The sequence below is a fragment of the Erythrolamprus reginae genome, chromosome 1 (assembly GCF_031021105.1).
Source record: "Erythrolamprus reginae isolate rEryReg1 chromosome 1, rEryReg1.hap1, whole genome shotgun sequence".
Lineage (NCBI taxonomy): Eukaryota > Metazoa > Chordata > Lepidosauria > Squamata > Dipsadidae > Erythrolamprus > Erythrolamprus reginae.
Window position 1 is genome coordinate 370,065,749 of NC_091950.1, and position 26,202 is coordinate 370,091,950.

General features: G+C 41.8%; 1 protein-coding gene across 1 annotated transcript in view; it reads right to left on the reverse strand.

Annotated features, from left to right (window-relative positions):
• LRPPRC (leucine rich pentatricopeptide repeat containing) overlaps window positions 1-26,202 on the reverse strand; it is a 124,113-nt gene that overhangs the window by 56,225 nt on the left and 41,686 nt on the right. Inside the window, exons 16-22 of the mRNA XM_070734536.1 lie at window positions 24,573-24,621; window positions 23,405-23,511; window positions 23,134-23,211; window positions 22,205-22,312; window positions 20,848-20,978; window positions 17,414-17,499; window positions 15,819-16,026 (exon numbers count right to left, since the gene is read on the reverse strand). Coding sequence (XP_070590637.1) covers window positions 15,819-16,026; window positions 17,414-17,499; window positions 20,848-20,978; window positions 22,205-22,312; window positions 23,134-23,211; window positions 23,405-23,511; window positions 24,573-24,621 — 767 coding nt within the window. The remainder of the gene's footprint in view (window positions 1-15,818; window positions 16,027-17,413; window positions 17,500-20,847; window positions 20,979-22,204; window positions 22,313-23,133; window positions 23,212-23,404; window positions 23,512-24,572; window positions 24,622-26,202) is intronic.

The window sequence follows — 26,202 nt, forward strand, 5'->3', positions numbered from 1 at the left end:
ACAATTTATATATTTCACTCCTAGCAGTAGTGTCATAACTGTTTTGAGAGCTCTATTCTAAAATATGATATAGGGCTTCTGGCTAGATAAACATGCAGTCTACTCATGTTTTACTTGATTAGGAAGTAATATCTCATACATACACTTAACTGACATTTGAATTAACTTCTGATTAAGCAAATGTTATTTTGCAACTCATCTGACTGAATCTTAACTGGATATAATGAAATTATGAAATAAATTCATTTCATTCATTGTAAACGTTTTCAAAAATTGCAACATTAAAAGTTATATGTACAAATTAAAATTAATTTCTTTGAATTACAGCTACATGCATAATTCTTTTTATTACTTCTTCTTGTTTTAATTTATAACAAATATCAATACCAAAAATATTGTCACTCTTTCAGCTTTATAGTCAGCATATACGTAAAAAACCAAGGAGCTGGTTTGATTAAAAAAAGTAAAATAAGCTGCTAAATATTGATTTTAATTGGAATAAAGTGTTTTAATGTTCTGCATAGCATATTAGTGAAGTGGCAATTTACCTAAGGGTTTTACTAATTGGAATGCTCTCAGAAATCACTAGAGAGAAAGAGAGGGAAAAGAGGGGGAGAAAGGACTTTGGAGGGAAAAATGATAAAAACAAACCCCTCTGCAGACATAAAGCAGAAGCTAGCATGGAAGGAAATCAATTCAAGAAGGTACAATCAGCTTTAAAAAATTATTCTGTTAAGAGAACAGGGCTCTTAAAAGAGCTAAATGTCCCCCTCCCCCCTTGTTCATAAGCTTTAAGGAGGAATCTTCAAGGAGACTCATGTTGCAATTACAACTAATCCTCCCCAAAAAATTAACTGTGTTGAAGGCTTTGTAATTTCCCTAGGTACAATTTAGCTGTCACTTACTTTAAAATTTACTCAAACATGAATTCCGAACAGCACTAACTTCACATGTCAAGTGCTTTCCAGCCAATTGAGTCTAAACTGGAAGTCAGTGTTAAACAACTGAATGATTAGACAAGATAGCTCATTTCCCTACTCTTTTGTTCCGAATAAAATGCCACATTTACATTATCAGGCTCAACAGGATTTTCTGACAGAAGGAGAAAAAAACCCCCAGTGAACACTGTCCGTACTAAATGCATGAAGCCTGTCATTTACCAATCAGCCTTCAAAAAGTAATAGCAATGAATGTAACTTAATTATGACCCAATGATCCTTGACGAAAAATCATCTTATCACTGTTCTGTTCTCCTAGGGCAAATGAATCACTTTTGTCCTTTGGCACTAAGGATGTAAAATTCTTAATTGCAGTAATTGTAAGAGAGACAAGCCTTTCATTCACTTTTTAAAAATTGTGTTGGTAAGAAGAAAACAATCCATAAATAATGCAGACATTTGAAATAAATATAACATAAGCTGATATGGATGTGTATGTATAGATTTCTCCATAGTGTTAGGAAAGTCAGTAGTTTTGGAGGGGGTGGAGGAATAACTTAAAAACAAAAACCAGAACATTTAGGCCAGGAGTATTAATCAATTTCTTATTCTCAGTTCAAATCTGTTTCAAAAAGAAACTGCTATAGGCATTGTTCAAGCATAAATTATTCCATAACTTACCAGAGTGGCCAAAATAATTTAACTATGACTGGGAGACAGCTGTAATCTCCCAGTCATAGAAAATGTTCTGTAAGAAAAGCTGAACTGAAATTAGGAATGTGATTTCAAGACTTATTTTCTCTAATGAAACACATATACCCATACCATTTTGTCAAAGTCTACAGAGCAGTTCATTGATGCAATTATCTCCTTCTCTCTCAATTGGTTTTACTGTATTCGCCTTCAGTGTTACTGTCATGTAGCCAAATCTGACTGGCTATTTAGCATCACAATGACATCTTATTCACAATATCACTGACTGGTTTGGATCACTCCCATGATTGATCCGTGAAATAGAATTTTACCTTCAGATTGCCTTTACATGTAGTCTTTGAGTTACAACCACAATTGGGACAAAACTTTTGGTTGCTAAGAAAGTGGTTGTAAAGTGAAATGTCACGTGACTGCATCACTTAGTAACCTCAGTTCCAGCAATTCTATTTGTCATTTAAGAACTCATTGGGGAATGACTGTTTAGAAATATATTTAAATAGCAATATAACGCTGAGTGTCAGCCATCCCAGTTGAATAAAAACATTATTTCTGGCTCCAAACTCACCGACCCAACTTTTGCTAAAAGGAAGCTTTCTCAGGGCTGGAATATCATCAACCTTACTCCAGAAAATATAGGAACAGAAAGTAGGACTTTAAAAAAAATCTGGTCAGAAGGTGATCTAATCATAGTTCCCTCTAAGCTGAGCAGGTGAGCAATTGCTCATTTAAAAATCATCATCAACTCAGAGTTTTCCAAACCTGCCCAGAAGCCGAGAGGGAAATTTTATTATTATTTCTGTGTCGCCCAGTCCCGAAGGGACTGCCGCTCAGACACTATACTTTTCCGCCCACCCCCAAAAAAATTTAGAGAGAACACTGGATCTAATATGTTTGTGTTAAGCTTGAACAAGACATGTTTACTTACACATTTTAAAAGTTTTGCCATGTCTCTGTGATAAACCATATTATTGCGATGCTATATGCGAGAGACCTTTGGAGACAATTGGTGCTGCGTAAGAAATGATCAGGTAAGAAACAGTATAGCCTGGAACTGCAAAATGGGCAGGAAAGAGGCTCACAAGGGATTGTCCCTAGTTTTTCAGGCTGTAAAGGAGACAGCAGAAAAATTGCACTTTTCAGACTTTCAAGATTCTGTTAATATAGCTATATGATAAAGCAGAATTAGCGTATCTGGTCATATTTCGTGTCTGGTCTGACTAGCGTTAGTACTCTGTACAAGACAGTTGGGTTTGCAATATATAAACAACCTAACAATGAATGTTTGTTTGTATTGAAGTACTACAGCTTTAAGAGGTAGTGTTGGAAATGGCCATAAGAGGGAGCCAGGAAGCATGATTCTCTCTGCTGATTCACTGTGACCTATTAAGCCGTGTGTGTGTGTGTGTGTGTGTGTGTGTGTGTGTGTTCTAAGATAGTTTGCTGTAATTGTAAGCTGTAATGTATGTCTGATATGTTAGACAAAGACAGGCTTGTAATATTATTATTGTACTGAGAGATATTGACTGATTTGAATGTGTGTGACCAGATTGTTTAACTTGATTGTGCTAAAAGTAAACACTATTTTATACACTTTAATGTATCTGTTTGTATGACTGAATAATTATTCATATCTCCTGGATATCCGCTAGAATCCCAATTTTTCTCGTTACATGTCCTTGATAACTCAAGGTCCTTCTGCACACTCCTTAACAACTAGTAAGGTTGACAATTATACCAGAGTAGCATGAGCCAATAAGAAGCTGCCCCATTTATCTGGCATCCTGACAAAACTAAACACAGATACCTTATATGACATGCATGACTACACATTCAGAGAGGCAGTATACATTGGAAAAAAGAACCGTTGCACTTACCTGAACGGTCTTCTCGCTGCACTGCAAGGAGAGTCCAATCATGGGTTATACTTCAGCCTTGCTGGAAGGGACTGAGTTAAAAATTAGCATAAATAATGGTCCAACCCCCTTGCTGCCCACTCCGGGTCAGTCTTATAATAAAACGAAGTCATAGTGATAGTAAACCAATAACATTTATTAACCAGATTAACTGAACGTTAAAGCAAACTATCAATAAACCCTGTGTCCCTGGGCTTAAATACCGGGTGGGTTTGGACTCTCCTTGCAGTGCAGCGAGAAGACCGTTCAGGTAAGTGCAACGGTTCTTCTCCACTTGCACTGCTTCGGAGAGTCCAATCATGGGATATACCCAAGCTCGACCAATTAGGGGGGGAAAAACTATGACTGGACCAGGGACGCAGTCTCCTTGCATACTCTCTGCAAAACTCTGCGCCCAAAGGCTGCTTCCGTGGAAGCAAATCTATCTAAGCGGTAGTGTTTGATGAAGGTGTTGGGGGCTGCCCAGGTTGCTGCCCGACAAATGTCCTCGATCGGTGCCTGGGTCGCCCAGGCTGCTGAAGTGGCAGCACTTCTCGTGGAGTGAGCCGTGATGCCCCCTGGTATAGGTGTGTGCCTTGATTTGTATGCAATGATAATGCATGAACGGATCCAACAACTAATAGTCTTTGGTGATATCTTGTTTCCCATGGAAGCCGGGAAATAGGATACAAATAATGATTCTGTCTTTCGAAAGGTACTAGTTCGTCGGATGTAAATCTTGATGGCACGCCTGACATCCAACTTATGCCACCGTAGTTCCAATGGATGTGATCCATGAGTACAAAAATCTGGCAGGATAATGTCTTGTGATCTGTGAAAAACCGTGTTTATCTTTGGTAAGAATGAAGGGTCGAGTCGTAAGACCACCCTGTCTGTATGGAATATACATAAGTCCGGTCTGACCGATAAGGCTGTCAGCTCAGAGACCCTTCTTGCTGACGTGATAGCCGTAAGGAATGCTGTTTTAAGAGATAGGAGTCTTAGTGGTATGTCACGCAGTGGTTCAAAGGGTGGTTCCGTGAGGGCCTGCAACACCAGTGGTAGGTCCCATGTAGGGAAGCGATGTACTGTTGGAGGTCGGATATTCGCTGCCCCTCTAATGAAGTCCCGAATCCAAGGATGTTGTGAAATAGGCCGGGAGAAGTCCATTTTGAGAATAGTGGCTATGGCGGCCACCTGCCTTCGCAGGGTATTGGGTGCCAAACCCTTATCGAGACCGCTTTGCAGAAACTCAAGAATCTCGATTACCGAGGGGGATTGAGGATCTCGGTTCTGGGCTCTGCAGAAGGTGCAGTAGGCCTTCCAGGTCGCTTGGTAAATTCGAGTCGTAGATGGACGACGTGATGCCTGAATGGTGTTTATTACCCTGTCTGGCACTAGTTCTCTCCTCAGTCTCTCCCCCTCAAGTGCCACACGGCAAGTTTCCACCATTGGGGCTCCGGGTGGAACACAGATCCTTGCGTCAGGGCTACTTTGTGATGTGGAATTCTCCAAGGGGGGGACATGGACAGGTCCATCAGGTCTGCAAACCATGGACGTCTGGGCCAGTACGGAGCCACTAATATTATCTCCGCTTGTTCTAGGAGCAGCTTGTTTATCACCCTCGGGAGTAGGCATATCGGGGGGAAGGCGTACAACAGTCCCTCCGGCCACGGGCAGCTCAGCGCGTTTATTTGTTCTGCCCCCGGTGTAGGAAACCGGGAGAAAAACCTTGGTAATTGATTGTTCAGATGGGTGGCAAATAAATCCACCTCTGGGGTCCCGTATCTGAGGGAAATCTCCTGGAAAAGACCTATATCTAGGCTCCACTCCGCTGGATCTATGGTTGTCCTGCTGAGCCAATCCGCCTGGGTATTCGAGACGCCCGAAATGTGTTCTGCCCTGAGGGATACAAGATGAACTTCTGCCCACCTGAACAGAGCCTGTGACTCTCGCATGAGGCAACCTGACCTCGTGCCCCCTTGGTGGTTGATGTGCGCTCTGGTTGCCACGTTGTCCGTAAGGATCAATACGTGCTGTCCTCTCACTTGCGTCTGGAAGTGGTGTAGTGCCAGGTGGACCGCTCTGAGCTCCAGGAAATTGATGTTTGGAGACGCGAGCTCCGCTGGACTCCACAGTCCCTGGGCTACTCCCGCACTGGAGTGGGCGCCCCAGCCCAGGAGACTTGCGTCTGTTGTAATGGTGATTTCCTGATTGGACAGGAAAGGAGACCCCTGCTGAAGAGCTGTTGACTTCCACCATGGGAGCGAGCGGCGCACTTCTGAGGAGATTGTCACCAGTCTCGCGGAATGGCTGGTTCGGTTCCTTTGGAATGGTATGAGGAACCACTGCAAGGGCCTGGCATGGAGCCTGGCCCACGGTACAATGTCTATGCAAGAAATGAATACTCCCAGCAGCTGGGACAGAAAAGAGAGTGGTGCTGCTCTGTTCTGCTGTAGTTCTGTAACTAAAGTTCGTACCTTGGTCTGACGGTCTGTTGACAGGAAGACTTTGCCCTGCACGGTGTCTATATAGGTGCCCAGGTGTGGTAAACACCTGGTTGGAGTAAGATGACTTTTCTGATAATTGACAGAGAAACCTAGGGTCTCTAAGGTCCTTATGGTTTCCGTCAGGTCGTGCTGCGCCTTGTTGGGGCTGCTGGATAGTATAATGATATCGTCCAAATACGCCATGAGGCGCAGCGGACGAGTCCTGAGTTCCGCAGTGAGAATGTCCAGTAGTTTTGTAAACGTTCTGGGGGCCGATGAAAGGCCAAAGGGCATGGCCTTGTACTGGAAGTGTTGGCCCTCGAAGCAAAAGCGAAGGTATTTCCTGTACGCCGGATGAACCGGGACATGTAGGTATGCCTCTTTGAGGTCTATGGACGTCAGCCAGTCCCGCCGACGGATTGATGCTAGAATTGTCCTTAATGAATGCATTTTGAACCTGCGGTATCTGATGTACAGGTTCAACTGTTTTAGATTTAGAATGAGGCGACAGCCTCCCGAGGCCTTGGGCACGATGAATACGATGGAATAGTACCCTTGTCCCTCCTGATGGAGAGGGACTCTTTCTATGGCCCCTATGTCCATTAGGTGGTAGACCTCTTGGTGAAGGAGGTTTCGCTTGAGGGAGTTGAAAATAGTCGGGCACTGCAAGAATCGGTTTGGCGGTGTCTGCAGAAATTCTATGGTGAGTCCCTGGGCTATTGTGGTTATAGCCCAAGTGTCTGCAGATATAGACTCCCAGGAGGCGGCGAAATGCTGCAGCCGTCCTCCTATGGCTATGGAGTAATTTGTTCTTGCGATATCCTCCCCTGTTGGAGCCTCTGAAAGGTCTCCTAGACTGTTGAAACTGTCTGTTTCTATCTCCGAAGGTATTCCTGTCTGTTCTGTAGGAGGATTGGGAGAAGGACCCCTGGGTATACGACCTTCCGGCTTGGGGTGTAGTCGCGGAAGTCTCCGCCCGAAAGGGTTGACGTCTGAAGTAGGGAGTCGTACGTCTGTCCTGCCGCCGATAGGTTCTGGGCAAGACCTTCTTATCCTTATCCTCGATGAGTACCTTATCGAGGGCCTCTCCAAACAGCTTGCTCCCATCGAACGGAGCAGAGGCAAGGCGCCACTTGGACTTGGCGTCTGCTTGCCACGTGCGAAGCCAGAGTAGACGGCGAGACGACTGGTTTGTTGCCAGAGCTCGGGAGGCAAACCGCGATGCAGAGAGGGTGGCGTCCGCAGAGAATTCCGCTGCCGCCAGCAATTTGTTGAGATGTTGCCTCAGGCGACCCTCCTCAGGGCCTAGCTTCGCAAGCATCTCCTGGAGCCATATGACTGAAGCTCTATTAAAAAACGAAGCCGCTGAGGCTGCTTTGAGTGCCCATGCAGACATCTGGTGTGATTTTTTAATAAGCCCCTCCGCCCTTCGGTCCTCCGGCTTCAGGCCTTCTGACATGTCTGAAGGAACTAGGGCATTAGACACCAGGGCTGCTAATGGAGCATCAATGGATGGAAAGTCCAGTAAATTCTCAAGTTCTGGATCAAATGCGTAAAATTTTCGCTCAGATGCTGTTGGGCCCAGGGCTCCAGCCGGGTGTTGCCACGGCCTTTTAATATTGTCCAGAAATATCTTAGGAGCAGGAATGAAATCTGCCTCCTTCTGTGGTTCGGACAGTACCCTGCTGGCAGGTTGTGGGGCAACTGCTGGGTCTGTGGTCTTATCTGCTGCGCCTGGAGCTACTGCCATCTTCGCTTTATTGAGCAGTACTCGGAAGATGGATGGCCTGAAAAGACCTGCATAAGCTGGTGGTTCTGGAGGTGCATATTCGTCCTCCGATAGACCATCCTCTGGGTCTGAACCCCCTCTGAAGGCCGCCTCCTCCTGGAATGAATCATGAGCTGGGGAGGCAGGAGCAGGCGCTGCCCAAATGTCTCTATGCCTTGCAGGCGTAGGTTGAGGAGATGACGGGGGGGCAACAGTTGTAGATGATTGCTGAACTCCGGCCACTATGCCGTGTGAGTACGCGGATGCAATCATGTCTTGCAATGCTGGGGGCATGCGTTGCCAAGTATCCGGGGAGGAGCGGAGCCCAGCTGCCGTCGGAGTGAATGTGGCTGTGGGCAGAAGTGGCGGTGCCATGTGCCATGAGGTTGAAGGCATGGCAAATTCAGGCCTTGGTACTTCTGCCACCTGTGTGGAGCCACCGAATCTATCTGGTGACCAGTCATTGTCGGTGGCTGTCCCCCTCCCTTCTGGAAGTCTCGGGGAGGCGACCCCACTTGATGTACCTGCCAACTGACCTGGGGTTGCAGGCGCATGTGGCCCTGGGACTTGTTTCTGAGCTTCAAGCTGATCCTCTAGAGCTTTAATACGCCTTTCCGCTTCCTTTAAGGCAGAGGAGGATTGTGTGCTCTTAGATTTACTTTTAGAAGTGTGAGACTTCTCTTTAGCTTTAACGGGGGGTTCTGCAGGCCCCTGTTGAGGTACGTCAGCCATTGTTAATGAGAAATAATTGCGCCCGGGGAAAAAACAGCAGCAACTGTATGAAACTCCGAGAAGCTGACTCACCCAAAAATGGCTACCGAAGCTTGAATACCGCCCCTTCCTGAGTTGAACAGGATATCTGGGGTAACACTGGCATTCATTGGTGTCTGGGGCTGTCAATCACCCATCCAAGATGGCGGCCGGCAGTCCGATCAGCCATGAAGACACCCAAGATGGCGGCCCCCTTAGGAAGCCCTCTTGCGCATCTCGGTTTGAGGCTCCCCTTAACTGATCTTCGCCTCTGCCGTTCCCCAGCGCGATCCACGACCCCGTGGGCCGTCTGATGACCGGCTAGTCCACGATCTCCGCTCTCCGGCTTCGTGAGCTCGGATCTGGGCGGGAACCACAAACGCGACTTTTTCCTCCCTCTGGCGATCGCCGCTTTCCTCTTGAACCGCTAGGTAAGCGAGGGAATGCGTCCGCTCTCCGGCTCCGTGAGCTCGGGTCTTGGCGGGAGTTTTAAAAGGCCGTGGCTTTTCTTCTCTCCTGCAATCTCCTGATCGCTCCGGTAAGCCTCGATGGTCGCCTTTATGGGGTATGGCCTCGCAGGCCGGGGACCCCCTCCTTCAACGACTCCCGGTCCTAGGAGCAGTACCCTCGCAGGGAAGAGGCTCCGACCTGGGGAATAGGGTGCAGGCAATACTCCACAGAGTAGGGTGCCCGATCCTCGAAGTGACTGTAAATTTGCTGCACCTGAAAGGATAGGAGAAAAGAGAGAAAAAGACAGCATTAATGATGAAATGAAACAAACCATTTAATTAGAATACAACAATAAAACATAAGAGAAAAAACTCATGTGTCCCCTCACTATGACTGAGTTTTTTAGACTGACCCGGAGTGGGCAGCAAGGGGGTTGGACCATTATTTATGCTAATTTTTAACTCAGTCCCTTCCAGCAAGGCTGAAGTATAACCCATGATTGGACTCTCCGAAGCAGTGCAAGTGGAGAATAGAGGGGAGGTGTCAGTGGATATGTTCCCCTTGATAGAACCTCTGCCTCTGCATTTTACACCAGCTTAAGAACAGGAATGAGAACCAATTTGGTGTAGTGTGTAAAGCACAGACTAGAATTGGTCCACATGACTACTGTCTCCTTCCTCAGCATGGAGAATTTGAGAGTGTGTGAGTTCTAGTCCTAACTTCAGCATTAAGCTAGATGGGTGACTTTGGGCCAAGCACTCTCACTTAACCTTTGGAAGGAAGCAATAGCAACATTCCAAAAAACAGATTTAACCCCATCACAACTTCATTCAGGTTCATAAGAACAGTAAACTTTACTGTAAAAATGAACAATAGTCTGGCACCTACGATCCCTTGCAGCATACTTTCCAACAGCATTTTAGAATATGGTAGATTGATCTTATCACTGCGAAACACAGAAAAATAAAATTCTTCAGACAAAATGCATGGTCATGATTTCTATTTGTTGTTTGTTAGCAAAATAAAAATTAGATTTTTTCATGATTAGACTTTACAATTACAATTTTAAAATAACCCTGAGAGCATTTTAAAAAATGACATTTTTTCAGGGCATTAGCCCACCCTCCCACTATGCAAAATCTCCATTTGCAGAAGTGAAAACCATTCCATCTCTCCATAGTGAAAACACAGCTATCACATTCAAAAGCTGAAAACTGTGAAATATTTTTGAATATTTACATCAGGGGTGAACTGCTCCCAGTTCATTCCTGCCCGTCAGTCGTCAAAGAGCCGGTCATGAAGGCAGCCTGAGGCTCCACCCACCTGCCAGGACATGAAGGCAGCCTGAAGCTCCACCCACCTGCCAGGACATGAAGGCAGCCTGAGGCTCCACCCACCTGCCAGGACATGAAGGCAGCCTGAGGCTCCACCCACCTGCCAGGACATGAAGGCAGCCTGAGGCTCCACCCACCTGCCAGGACATGAAGGCAGCCTGAGGCTCCACCCACCTACCAGGACACCGCCATTTGGTTTCTTTTACCTTCTGTGGATGTGCAAAGCGTTGTGTGCATACAGGGAGGGTAAAGGAAACCAAATGGCACAAGCGAACTGGGAGCATTTCGCCCCTGATTTACATGTAAAAACTAGCCCAATATTTATCCTCCCACTTATTCTCTATCCCACCTGCATATGAACAAAATATCCAGGGCAAACAAATAGTTACATATAAAGTGAGCAAAGCCTGTAAATATTACAGTCAACCTGAAATGGCGATAAGAGGTTTGTTCTTAATACTACCATTTCCTATGTTTGGAGCATTCCAAACTGTTTTAGGGGTCTGAACCATCTAATACCCCCCAATTTTATGACAATCAAAACCACAGTTTAGAAGAATGGTGCTCCTAGTTTAAAATAATTTAATATCTTTAAGTCTGTCAGCCCCAACTATTTCAGAGTTGCTATTGAGGGGAGAAAATGAAAATGGAACCCAGGCAAGATGCTCTGAGGAAAGGCAGGATGTAATGCTAACAAATAACATTATTAAGCCAAGAAGCTCAAAGTTTACATGACAAGAGGAAGAGAATACAAATGCATTCAATATGTTGTAAAATATTCTTGACAACTGAGGTAAGAAAAAGAGGAATGTGTTAGCAACTAGGAATAAAAGCAAAAATTGTTTGCAAACTAATATTTTGTATTTGAAAGATTAACTGTTTGTAATGTATGGACTGCATTTTCCTGTGAATCACATGTTATGGTTTTAATTATTTAATTTGTTTTTAAATGTGTTAGTTGTCCAAAATCACACATGTGAGATGATGGAAAGCTGTATAAATTGTAGAATGGATAGCTGTATAAATTGAAAGAATAAATAAATACCTATTGCAGACCAATACTGTTTCTAGTGCAATGGCATCATATAACAATTGGAAGAAAATATTGAAGATGATTTAACACACATATAAAGTGTGCTAATACACACAGAGATGAAGTTTTAGATTGAAATGAATCCAAAGTATGGCTCCAGGACATGTAACAGAGACTGATGGCTACATGTGTAATCTGTATAGGATACTTTCCAAGTGTATCCTCTTGTAATTACTTAGCTTGGCATGCTATCCTATGGTTAGTCCCTGAACTGTTGTTACAGGTGTGAAATGCTCCCTATTTGCCTGTGCCTGTCGGTCATTGGAGAGCTGGTCGCGAAGGCAATGCGAGGCTCCGCCCACCTGTCCAGATGCTACCATTTGGTTTTTTTTACCCTCTGCGCATGTGCAGATGTTCTGCGTATGCACAGAGGATAAAAGAACCAAAATGGTGGCATCCAGGCAGGTGTTGTTTACGAACCAGGAGCATTTCACCCCTGTGTTGGTGTCACTTGTATTTTGGCCTTAGAAAAGGCTTGGTCATAAGGAAAAAACCTCTTTCTTTTCTTTTTGATCCTCTTCAATAAGATGTTGGATTGAATTGAATTGAATAACCTTTACTGACATTTTCCCGTATACACAATGGTACACATTAAAATGAAATTACGATGGACTGCCCTTGAAAGAGAGAGAGAAAAAAGATTCACTGCATGCCCTACCATTTCAATTTAACTTTCCTGAATTTATGGAAAAGAATCCATTGTTTGAACCGATGAAAGCATAGAACATAGTTATGAGCTCACAAGAAGTTGCCTGATGGAAGCTATTAGTACATCAAGAACTATAAATCTGCTCTGAGAAGGAATACAGAGACTGTCAAAATAAGAGCAGCTTCCAGTAATTGTCCCAAACAGTAACTCTGAAGGATTTCTGTATATCTGTCTGGTAAATGAAGATAGAAGAGCTGGCAATTAAAGTGCATTTTGTGCTTGGCTAGTTAATATAAGGAAACATTCAGAGTGATTCAAAAGGAAACTTTACTTCACTTTCTAAAATGCTCCTATGAACGGCTTATAGTTCTATCATTAGTCTAATCCTATTTATAGATCCAAGGAACACTCTTTACCTAAAATAGGAATAAGATGGCCAGTTCTGTCACATGCTATAGAGTAGGGGTACTACCAGGCCGTAGCCTATTTGGAATTGGGCAACACAAGCGGTGGGCCAGTGAGTGCATGCCGCCCTTGCATGTGTGGATGGTCAATGGGCACTTGCGTGTCAGCAAGATGTCGACAGCAAGTTGAGCTTTGTGTGTGCACCAGTCTGCCACTTGCACGGCCAGTTCTCCTATAGCCCAGTCGGGCCATCAAGCCGCAAAGGTTGGGGATTGCTGCTACAGACCACTCTGGGAAGCTGAAGAAAAACAGCCTTGAAGAAGGCAATTGAAAACCAGTGAAGCCAAGGAAACGAAATAGATATACAGTGGTACCTCTACTTAAGAACTTAATTTGTTCCGTGACCAGGTTCTTAAGTAGAAAAGTTTGTAAGCAGAAGCAATTTTTCCCATAGGAATCAATGCAAAAGCAAATAATGCGTGCAAACCTATTAGGACAGAAATAAAAGCTCGGAATTTGGGTGGGTGGAGGAGGAGGAAGAAGAAGAGGACAGTCACTGACCAGAGCGAAAGGAGCGTTTCTTTTCTCTGGGCGCTGACAGAGGTTTACTCCCTCTCCAAGCACCCAGAGAAAGGAAAATGCTCCGTTCGCTCTGGGCTTCCAAAACCTCCTTAAGCACCATCAAAAGGCTCCTCTGGTAGCCCAGAAAAGCCCAAGGTGGTCAGGATTAAAGGGGGAATGGCAGGAAATTGGCCGGGCCTTCGTGCCGCTCTCAAATTTCCTGGAAAATTTTTCTGGGCTCGGGTTCTTAAGTAGAAAATAATAATACAGTAATACCTCATGATACGAACTTAATTGGTGCAAGGAGGAGGTTCGTAAGACGAAAGGTTCGTAAGACGAAACATTGTTTCCCATAGGAAACAATGTAAAGTCAATTAATCCTTGCAACCAAAAAAACCGGCTTTCGGCAACTGCTGGGAAGCCGCGCGGCTGTTTTAAAAGGTGACAGCCGGCCTGGGGGGCTTCCCAGCACCCCCCCGAACCCGGGTTCGGGGGGTGCTGGTAAGCCCCCCAGGCCGGCTGTCACCTTTTAAAATAGCCGCGCCGCTTCCCAGCTGTCTCCTGAAGCCGAACGCTAAAGCCGAACTTCCGCGTTCGGCTTCGGGAGACAGCTGGGAAGCGGCGCGGCTGTTTTAAAAGGTGGCAGCCGGCCTGGGGGGCTTCCCAGCAACCTCCCGAACCGAACCCGGGGTTCAGAAAAATTTTGCCTCTTCTTACGAACTTTGTTCGAGTTACGAACCGGTGTTCGGGAGGCTTCTGGGAAGCCCCGCCGCCCGGCTGTCACCTTTTAAAACAGCCGCGCGGCTTCCCAGCAGTCTCCGAACGCCGGTTCGTAACTCGAAAAAAGTTCGTAAGAAGAGGCAAAATTTTTCTGAACCCCGGGTTCGTATCACGAGTTGTTCGTAAGACGAGGGGTTCGTATCTTGAGGTACCACTGTAATTTATTAGATTTGTATGTCACCCCTCTCCAAAGACTTGGGGCGGCTCACAACAATGGTGAACAATATATGACAAATCCAATAATTAAAAACTCTATCTAAAAACCCTTATCATTAAAAATAACAAGGTGGGTTTTCAGAGACTTATGACAGGCAAAGAGTGTGGGGGCAGTTCTAATCTCTGGGGGGAGCTGATTCCAGAGGGCTGGGGCCACCACAGAGAAGGCTCTTCCCCTGAGTCCCACCAGACAACATTGTTTAGTTGATGGGACCCGGAGAAGGCCAACTCTGTGGGACCTGATCAGCTGCTGGGATTCGTGCAGCAGAAGACAGTCCCGAAGGTATTCTGGTCTGATGCCATGTAGGGCTTTATAGGTAATTACCAACACTTTGCATTGTGACCGGAAACTAATCGACAACCAGTGCAGGCCGCGGAGTGTTGACGAGACATGGGCATCTGTAAGAAAGCCCGATTGCTCTTGCGGCCGCGTTCTGCACGATCTGTTGTTTCCGAACACTCTTTAGAGGTAGTCCCATATAGAGAGAGTTGCAGTAGTCGAACCTCGAGGTGATGAGGGCATGAGTGACTGTGAGTAAAGACTCCCTATCCAAATAGGGTTGCAACTGGTGCACCAGGCGAACCTGTCCAAACGCCCTCCTCGCCATAGCCGAAAGATGGTGTTCTAAAGTTAGCTGTGGATCGCAATTCTCCCCCACACCGGGTAATGGACAGACAGATGGAAATGTCCTTGGGAGGCAGAACCCACAGCCACTCCATCTTGTCAGGGTTGAGCTTGAGCCTGTTGACACCCATCCAGACCCTAACAGCCTCTAGGCACCGGTACCTCACTTCCACTGCTTCGCCAACTGGACATGGGGTGGAGATGTATAACTGGGTATCATCAGTGTACTGATGATATCTCACCCCATGCCCTTGGATGACCTCACCCAGTGGTTTCATGTAGATATTGACTAGCAGGGGGGAGAGGACTGACCCCTGAGGCACCCCACAAGGAAGAGACCTTAGAGGTTGACCTCTGATCCCCCACTAACACCGAACTGCAACCGACCAGTGGTAGGAGAACCACCATAAAACAGTGCCTCCCACTCCCAACCTCTTCAGCCAGTGCAGAAGGATACCATGATCAATGGTATCAAAAGCCGCTGAAAGGTCAAGAACACCCGGACTATGCAAGCCCTGTCCTGGGCCCGCCAGAGATCATCCATCAGCACGACCAAAGCAGATTCCGTGCTGTAGCTGGGCCTGAATTCTGACTGTTGAGGACCTAGATAATCGAATTCTTCCAACGACCGTTGGAGCTGGAGAGACACCACCTTCTCGATAACCTTCCCTATAAAGGGAAGGTTGGAGACTGGATGATAGTTATTAAGTATGGCTTAAAATTGTTCTTGAGAAGAGGTAAAAAAAATCTTGAACATCCGGTTCTTATCTAGAAAAGTTCTTAAATAGAGGCGTTCTTAAGTATAGGTACCACTGTATCTATATTAGTCATCATAGCCAACTTTACTAGCTTTTTGAGACAGGGTGGTGGGAATACCAATAATTCTTAGAGGATGCAGTGATTGGGGACATCTTTTGTTTCTTTGACATTATTAGGTTCACAAAATGAAAGAAAAACTGCAAACAATAAAAGCAAGATGGTCATGATGACATAATAACAACAAGCACAGTGGTTAATTATTGGATTTAACGAGGTTCTCTAAGTATAGCCTTGCAGAACTGCAATATAAAGAAAGTCTGTAAAGATTGTGTGTAAAATATATACATGAAAATGTCTTTGCCTTTTTAGTTAACTGCAGGTGTCAACCAACTTACCTCTGCAAGTGAACAGTAACGAGGGGAGAACACACTTTTACAGTAGACTGTGGTAACAGCAGGTCTACCATAGCCTCATGCAGCTGATTCACCTTTTCAACTTCACCTTTCAAGGCTACACTATTAAGGATACGGTAACATTGTGTGACAGCTGAATCTTTAACACAGACATTCTTCTCTTTCATCTCCTTTAAAATGTTAATAGCATCTACAATAAACCACAGGGGGAAAAAGCCTTAGGTAATTTTATATACAGAAAAAAAAACAAACTGCTATTAAAACAGCCTTTCAAAAACCAAGCAGGAATGTAAATTCTGGTGTATAATGCCAATTTCAAGTTAATTACTACTTGCATTTCTAAACGAGACTACAATTATGAATCCACAAAGCATGGTTTTATCATTTTGCTGCAACTTTGACTACAAATTACAGATGGGAACTGTGAGCCCACTCTGCACCACATAACCCTGTAGAGTCTGCCCTATAGCAACAAGATCCTACTAAATGGATGCTTTTATCGTTTGGTGCTAACATCTGCTAAATCACACCATTGTTTCTTCAGCAGATGGCTTGTCACGAGGCCAAATAATAAAGATGTGTTTACACTGTATATAGAGCCAGACTAATGGTCTGATACCGATAGGGCCTGTTTGCTGTGTCGATACTAATTAGCCAAGGAGAGCCAATGAAAGCTTTCTAAGAGGCTGCATGTTAAAACATTAGGTTCATTAATCTTCATTAGAAAGGCAGAAACAAACATTTTCATATATGGAATAAGACCATTTTTGTAATGTTCTTAATTACTGCACAAGCAAAATGTTTTGACTACTTTACATAAAAGCATCTGTTGAAATATTTCCTGCAGCATGCTATGTGCTTTTGAAAGCTTGACATAATAGCACCTTTTAATTGTATAGGTATCTGATCTAAATATCAATTCCTTTTATGAAAATAATCACTCTAAAACACATACAAACACACACAATGTGTATATTATAGAAACATACACACACCCTTTGCCCTTTTAAGTAAAGAAATTTAATATGAATCATCTAACAGAATCTCATATTCAAATTCATTAGTCAATGTAAGAATATTTTCTTCTAATTAACTATGCCAATAATATATAGTTTACAGCTTGTAACACACAATTTTAAGACCTAATCCTATATTTCTTTAAAAAAAATTTCCTCCAAGAGTGCTTAGACACTTTTCAGAGGTTATGTTTACAGGCTTTACACTCAGGCTTCACACCTTCTTAAGGAAAAACAAGGCCATTAGTCAAGGCACATACACAATTTGTGCCACAAGTCATGATCTTCAAACTCAATCCTAACAGCAGTACTAATAAAAACTAGCTGCAGAAATGCAAAAAGCACTGAGCTGTGTAAATGTAAATGACAAGCTTGCCAGTCCATTAAAACTAATGGCCTACATCGTCCAAGTATCTCTGGTTGAATTCACATGCAAATTTGGATGTAAAATGTTCAAGCACTTTGTAGGGCATGATATACCATTAATATTTTTATTCTGGTGGAAAGATATCTGTATTATATAACAGTAATATACATTGAAAGAAAGCATGCATTGCTTACCATCCAGCCTTTCACATTTCACCAAAATCTTAATCAACTCTGTGTAAGCATTTGTTTCAAGAACACCAGATGAAACTTTACGGCAACTAAAATATATTTTAAAAAAAGAAATAAATCAATTATTTTGTCATATTGGAATGCAATAATCTCAGTGCATAAGCTGATGCATGTTCACTTAGAAATAGTACATGAAACAAAGCTAGTCCCAGTAACTAGACAAAATGATAATATTATGGCTGAAACATTAAGGTATTGACAGAAGCACTTCCGTTTGAAGACATCAAATTAAATGCAACTGCATTAATATAGGGCTTGAGAGATGAATGTAAAAAGAAACAAAGTATTGGAAAAACTAAAGAGCAGTGCCTTTGTTTTCAATCTGTTTTAAAGAAAGAAAATACTGTATATAGCAAGACATGTAAAAATATGTACAAAAAGAGAAGGCAAACCTAAGATACATTATCAAGCAACACTGCTAATGGGCTATTATCAAGGCTAACATGAATTAAGGTTCTATTGGCATCAAATGCACATTAAATGTGTATCAAGTATTCATTATATTTATAACTGAACTAGGACCCAAGAACAACTAAAACTTATGCTGAATTTAATGACACTTATGATGTCATTGGGCTTGCCACTGCTGAGTGATGTGTTTGTAAAACATGGTGTCATGTGATTGCACTGCTTAGTGATGACCATCCTAGCAGTTCTAGGTGTTGTAGTAGTCCCAAGAAGTATAGGGGTGTGAGTTCCAGGTAAAGACTGTGTGGGTAACATTGGGGTCCCGGTGAAGGCTACGTGCTAGTTGGGGAAGGCTGGAAAAGTGGGGTGCTTCAGCAGCATGGCAGCAGTGGAAGACTGTGGAATGCAGAGTATAAGACCAAATGAGCACAGGAAAGCTGGAAAAGACTTATTGAAGTAAGTTGCAACCTTCCCTGGAGGCATTCCATTCTTTTCAAGTGGGGTAATTGGTAGGGAAGCTTACAAATTGTGATCACATAACCATGGCTTCTTGCAATGTCATAATTTCAAGTCAAGCACCCACCCAGATAATGATCACATTATGAACAATGGCTGAAACTTCAATATCAGTTGCACATCCATTTTTTACACCATTACTATAAGTTTGAACAGTTACTGAACAAATTGGACATAAGCCAAGGACTTCCTCTAAAGAATTTTACTTAACTCTATTATAATATTCCATTAACAAAGGACTGCTTCTCAAGCATATAGATTTTATGGTAAACCCAATTCCCAAGTTGCAACCATTGCTAAATCAGGAAATTTATTTATTTATTTATTTGATTTTTTTTAAATGCCGTCCTTCTCCTTAGACTCAGGGCGGCTTACAACATGTTAGCAATAGCACTTTTAAACAGAGCCAGCCTATTGCCCTCACAATCTGGGTCCTCATTTCTCATACAAGGGCTGGTACTGTTTGCGACTGTGGTTTCTATAGATTAGTATATGAAATGTCTGACTCTGCAAGAACTTTTATTTGTTTGCAAATTCTCTGAATGGACTGAGCAAATGCACTTTATAGATCATCTAAACTGGAGAAAGCACTGTTTACCATGAAGATTAAAGATAATTTCAACTATATTTGATGGATGTGTCAGTGTTAGAAACCTTACAAGAAATATTTGTATGTGTATGAGACTTTGCATTCTCTTCAAATACTGATATAAAAATACTGGCAAATATTTGATACAAAAATACCCCATGTGTTTCCCCTTCAGCTGTTAGGTCAGCAACAGAACATTTAATAGACAGCAATAGGGGAAGACAACAAATAATTCCACCAGCATTTCTTACCACTTCTCTGAACATTTATAACTGGATATAATGGAAGAAATACTATTTAGCAATAGCAATAGCATTTAGACTTATATACCACTTCACAGTGCTTTACATCCCTCTCTAAAAAGTTTATAGAGTGTAAGCATATTGCCCCCAACAATCTGGGTCCTCATTTTACTGACCTATTTAACCATTGAATGTCAAACTTTTTTTTTCTTCACCCTTTCCCAATCATCATCATCATCATCATCATCATCATTATTATTATTTATTGGATTTGTATGCCGCTACTCTTAGTTAATATATTTATGGATATGGAATGTTTTTCACTAAATACCGTATTTTTTTGCGTTATAAGGTGTACTGACAAACCCCCCCCCCAAAATGGGTAGAAATGTCTGTGTCTTATATTGGGGGGGGGGGGGGAGAAAAGGAAGGGGGGTTAGGATCCATCGGGAATCTTCGCTGTCAACAGCTGATTGGCAGTTGGATTGGCCTCCCAGAATACTGCTGATTATCTATGCTAGGTGGTGGGGATCGCTGCCACTGCCAATCACCACCGCCATTTGGCAGCGGTTGCATTCCCTGCCGCCTAGAACAGCTGACTGGCGGTATTCCAGGAGGCCGATCCAACTGCCAATCAACTGCCCAGCAGTGGAGGCTCCAGTTTTCTCCAGCAGTGGTAGTAGCTCAGTTCAGTTGACTTGCAGTGGGCGCAACAGAGCCCTGACAAGTCATGTGCTGGAACTGCAATAACATACTGAAGCTGACCAGGTTGTGCTGCAATGATGCTAGCCAGATGAATATCGGATGGATGCTGGGAGGCAGAGGCAGATTTTATTTTTCTTGCTTTCCTCTTGTAAAGCTAGTGTGTGTCTTATGGTCTGGTGCATCTTATAATGTGAAAAATATGGTTTATGTAACCACCAAAAAGCATTTTTGGTTCAAGAATGGAAACAAATACCTTAAAATAAATAAATTACTTAAGCAACTTCAGATGTAACTGCTTTGAGTTAATAAAGTGTTAATCAAAAAAATTTAATGCAAAAATAACCAAGAGAAAATTCTAAACTATTTTAGTTTATTATACTTATTTGTTTTAATTTAAAACAAGTATTTCAAGACTACAATTTTAAAAAATTGTAAAGAGAAAAGAGAAAATGAAATGCTGAAAAGCACTTTGCTTCTTGATAATTCAGTTATTACAAGTTTTAGCTGAGAGCTAATTTTCACAATCAAGTTGTTGCCTTTTGAAAAACAAAAAGCATAACTGAAGATAATTATTAAAATAAAATAATTACAAGAATTCTAGCAATCCATACTATAGATGTATTACTAATCAGAATCTAAAGTTAGATGCCAAGATGGATTCTAAGACTTCATCAGAAATAGATTAAAATATAATACAGAGTAATATGAGCGTAAAACACTAACAAAAGTGCTGGCACAAAAGCAATTGTGTAATCATGACAGCTTACACAATCAATTTTGAATTTCAGCAGAAAATATTTTGTGCAGGATAAGCTAATTAAAAATGTATGGGGTGATAATATTCAACCTACTTAATTCAATAAGGACTGTATATCAGCATAAATCTCTGTGACATCTTTCAGTGCTAGTGTACTTACAATTCTTCTTTCAGGTTCATTGCTTCCTCTACATTATCATTTTGACAGCAAAGGCGTATTAAGGCTCCATAGCACACAACATTCATGTCGGATTCATATTTGGCTTTTATTGCAAGAGCTTTCTGCATATTCTAAAAGGGGTATTAAGCAAAAGATATAAAGTACAATAAGAAAATCAACATGACGTTTTATATTCTACTAGGAAATTACATTTATTTATAGATGCTTACACTTTGCACTATTTCTTAGCAATTCATACATTTATGTGGAAATGAATCTTTTATAAATTAGTAAATAGTTTAAACATGTCCATTATAAACTTTTACCCTGTGTTGCAATATATGCTTTCACCGATTTCTGAAGTATGCATATCATTAATTATATCACATTGAACTTCATGGCAAAGCATTTTCACATTTTATAGCTAAAACTAATATATCACAATCACTTCAATATATCAATGAGCAGAGAATATACTAAATTGGTTGATTAAAAAGAAGGCAAAGATGTTCATAATCTAATTTTCTGGCATAACAGGATACAAGATTAAAGTTCTGATATATTAATATATTTTAAAAATTAAACATAGTTTAATTCGTTATGAAATCAGGCATTGCATCAGTGCCAGATGAAACAAAGTTCAAGGCCCATGTATAAGAACTCAGAGCAAAATGAGGTTCTATACAAAAATATGAATTACAGTTGAATGCCTGCTAATGAAGACAAAAGCCTCTGCATCTAAGAAAGCTTTTTTTCAAAGAAAAAAAATGGAACTTCAGTCCCCACATTAACCACCTTTTAATATTTGACTTGCAAATTATTACACATGTATCAGTTGCTTGACAATCGAGTTGTAAGAGACCAGAGCCGTGGCTTGAAAGGACACTTGGCATGTATGATAAACCTTTCACAGCTGTTTCTATCATTCATTTTGCAGATTACCATTAATAGACTTCCACAATCTCAAAACATGTCATTCACGAGGTAACTAAAAATCAGCACTGAGGGTCCCCCCCCTACTAATTTTTTTAATACTTTAGATTTGCAAGGAGCAAACCTGAAACTCAGAAAACATTAGTTTTCCTTAATCACCTACAAGCATTTGCAGTTTGATAAGAAACAAACACATATAATTGTATTTGTTCATTTTGAGCTCCAATGACTTTTATAATCTCTCTCTAAGTCCCCCCCCCCCCCACTGCACCACCACCTATATGAAGTCCCCTGTGGCTAGGATTTGTATTTTACTTAGGTTACTCTGTAAAGTGTCATTTAAACTGATGGTGCTATACATAATTAGTATTTGATTTACTTATACTGTGTTAATAAAACAATAAACAAATCTGCTGAAAATTACCTTTTCTGAACACAGAACAAATATATAGTTCTTTAGAGTATCTCCAATGGGTTTGTTTTCAGCTTTAAGATGTTGAAGTGTCTCCTCAAAATTATGTGTAGTCAAGGACTAAGGTAAAAGGATAGAAAGGTATTCAAATGAAGTTTTACAAGGAAACACATCCCAGCAACAATGTGTCTTATTGATATACTTTTATATTTGCAGGGCTCATGTGTAAGGTACTGTACAAAAGAAAGCCTAATATTACTTTTGAAAAATATATTTCTGTTATCTCAGTTGTGAGCCATGAAGGTGAGTTGTATCAGTCATACTGGTCTTAAATAGGCTTCTCCCACTGGGATCAGGTCCCCTCTTCTTTGTTCTCTGTGCGATTCCAATGCAAGTGAGGACAGACCAATTTGCATATTCCATCATCTTCTACATCAGCACAGCATAAACATGGCCTGAATTCTTAACTATAAATAGCCCTACCCTTAAGAGGAAACTAAGTCATAGCAACCAAGCATTTAAGGTTTCAAATCAATTTATGTAGAAAATTCTCAACTAATGCATATTTTTACTATTGCTAGGATCAAAACTTTTTTTTACGCAATAAAACTTGTAAGCCATGTATTATAGCTATGTAGCAAAATTATTTAATGCCAACCTCTTTAAATAAAATTACACTACAAGATACTAATAGCTTGATACATATTTGAATATAAATACAATGTGTTTATGATAAATTTAAAAAGTCAAGGAATGTGTGGTTTTGCTTTACTGTTAAGATTGCTATCAACATTTTAAGAGTTGCTCTATCTCCTTAAAACTAAAATATGTTTCCTCATTTCAGAAAAGGATTAAGTGAAAATAATTTTATACATCAGGCATATTATTTTTTAAGGTAACTACATGCTTGGATATATAAAATAACATTTGCCATTACAGACCTTAATTAAATTGGGAACGTTGTATTCAATCAGCAGTTTGCGAATACCTTTGTAGTATGCAGGAAGAATCGTTATATTCTGTAGGAAGAGGTGGAGAAAATCAAAATCAGACAAAAAAAATTCTGTTACACAAATTTGAGACATAATTTAAACCTTCAACACTTGCATGCCATTGAGAAGTGGTCTGGCTGTACTTAAAAGCTGCAATTTCAATCTAATAGATACATGTCAGGGAGGACGGGCATTATGTAGCAAAAAAATGAAATAGTACCATCTTCTGCAGCTGATGGAAGTATTGTCTCAACTGCTCCTCCTTGTCCTGTATCTCTGAGTCAGTCATATTGTCAATCAAGGAATAAAGAAAACGGCCAATATTTTCTGCGAGGTGGGGGCGGGGGGGAAAGACAAGAGAAAGCATTCCACTAAAATTACTGACACTGTCATGTTATCAAGATTAATTTATAAGAAATCATTTTGGTGTGAGATGTCACCCTGATGAGAGGCTCCGAAATGGCAACAATGATCACTGAGGCATAGAGATTATGTGGTTTGGGAGCACATATCTAACTGGTGAGTGAAAGGAATATTAATTATTTTCAAACCGAATGACAGCTTTTCAGAACAAAATGTTTCTTCAATCTATTTTTCCATGGCTGTGTGACAAAAGCAGCACTGCCCAAGGCCTCTCCCCCATTTTTCTGCCCACCACCCCAAAATAGTTGCTGTAAATATTTTGTCATTTATTCAAAAAGAAATAGATCTTTTTAAAGCTTCATAGGCACAGTCCCATGTATTTGTTATTATTTCCACAGTTTTTCTGAAGCTAGTAAATGACTGTAAACACAATAAAGAATATTAAATGATATTTAATATGATCACCAGCTCCAATAATCCTGTGGGGAGCTGCCAATTAAATTTAAGTTTAACAAAGCCACTGTATAGATTAATGGTATTAATTTTGACACTGAAGCATCAGGAAGAATAAATGAGGTTCCGATAAAGAAACTATATAGTGATGTAATATATACTGTATTTTTTTAACTGAAAATATTTTTGTCACAATGTAACCTGTCATTAAAACATTACAAAAAGCTATTAAATTAATAGCTTCTGAAAATATTTATATTAATGTCCTTCTAAAAAAAATCTTACCCCCATCTGTAAATGCTTGATTATATTATCTCTGTAATCTGTTCATTTTACTTACTATATAAGCATCTCAAGTACATTTTTCATTAAAAAGGAAAAACACTAATAAAATCTCGTGGATTCCACAAAATATACTGTGATCATCTGGGTAAAGTTTTTACCCAACATGTTTTCAAATTTCACTTTCAAAAAGAAATAATCAATGTTTACGGTTGTAATCCCTCAAACCTATCATTACCCAGAAGAACGGATTTGTGGATAAGTTACAATCATAGAAATTGAAACTCTACCAGTTTCTTGTTCAGCCTTCTGTTCCTCCATATACAACAATTCTGTTATCTGGTAAGACAGAATAATCGTACATTGCGGTTAAGAAAAGCAAGCAAGGGCAAATAGTAACTGAAATTGAATTCTACAAATAACAAAGCAGCTCTCCACTAGCATTATTCTCTGCCACATCTACAGCAATTTATTTTTTTAAACAAAAGGTTTTAATATTTTTTTAAACATTGCACAACAAAAGATTCATGCATTTTACAATCACAAAAAAATTATTGAAGCAATCAGACATTATTGTTTAAAGGTTTAAAATTTGGAATCTATGTAGTTTGCTATCATTATTTACTAATTAATTTTAACAGGAACTTCCACTCTGCACAACAGACTATTCCAGTTATGTATTTAATTTAGGAATAATATCATAAAGGAACAGTTAAATAGAATTGGGGGAAGTGAAACAAAGAACTACAGTGATCCCCCGTTTATTGCGTCCCCAGCCATTGCGAACAGGGTACTTCGCTATTTTTCAACCCGGAAGTCAAAATACCATCTACGCATGCGTGCCCGTGGGCACGCATGCGTAGATGGCAACCGGGAGATCAGCTGCTGGGCGGCTTCCCTGAGTCTTCCCCCTCTTGCTGGCGTCAGCGAGGAGTTTCCCCACCGCCCACGCAAACTCCTCGCTGCCGCCCGCCCTTCGCCCGCCCACGCCGTTCATTCTCGCCGCTTTCGAGCTGAATCCGGGAGCAAATTCGCTCCTGGATTCAGCTCGAAATCGGCGAGAATGAACGGCGTGGAAAAGGCGTTCCTTGCCGTTCGTTCTCGCCGCTTTCGAGCTGAATCCGGGAGCGAATTCGCTCCTGGATTCAGCTCGAAATCGGCGAGAATGAACGGCGTGGAAAAGGCGTTCCTTGCCGTTCGTTCTCGCCGCTTTCGAGCTGAATCCGGGAGCGAATTCGCTCCTGGATTCAGCTCGAAATCGGCGAGAATGAACGGCGTGGAAAAGGCGTTCCTTGCCGTTCGTTCTCGCCGCTTTCGAGCTGAATCCGGGAGCGAATTCGCTCCTGGATTCAGCTCGAAATCGGCGAGAATGAACGGCGTGGAAAAGGCGTTCCTTGCCGTTCGTTCTCGCCGCTTTCGAGCTGAATCCAGGAGCGAATTCGCTCCCGGATTCAGCTCGAAAGCGGCGAGAGCCAGCGCCCCCCGGACCCCCAACCCGGGTTTGGGGGGCTGCTAGGAAGCCCTCCATGCCGGCGGCAAACAGCCGCCCCGCCCCCAATCTTCGGCTCCTCGCTAGCGCTGTGGGAATAAAAACACAATCTGCACATGCGCAGAAGGTGTTTTTACTTCCGCATCGCTACTTCGCGAAAACCCGCTCGTTGCGGGGGCTCCTGGAACGGAACCCTCGCAACGAGCGGGGGATCACTGTATTCCTTAAGACCTTATGACTGATAGTAGCCAAAGGACCTAGGTAGTGGCTATTTGGTCAGTTGTTTAACTTGAAAGTTTTTTCCTTAAACTCCATTTTAAAGCACATATTCTGGCAACTCTGACCAAATACACTCTCTATTTCCAGTGGTTAAAATATTGGAATTATTTTAGCTTTTCTGCATAAATCTAATAAATTAGAAAGCTTTCTTC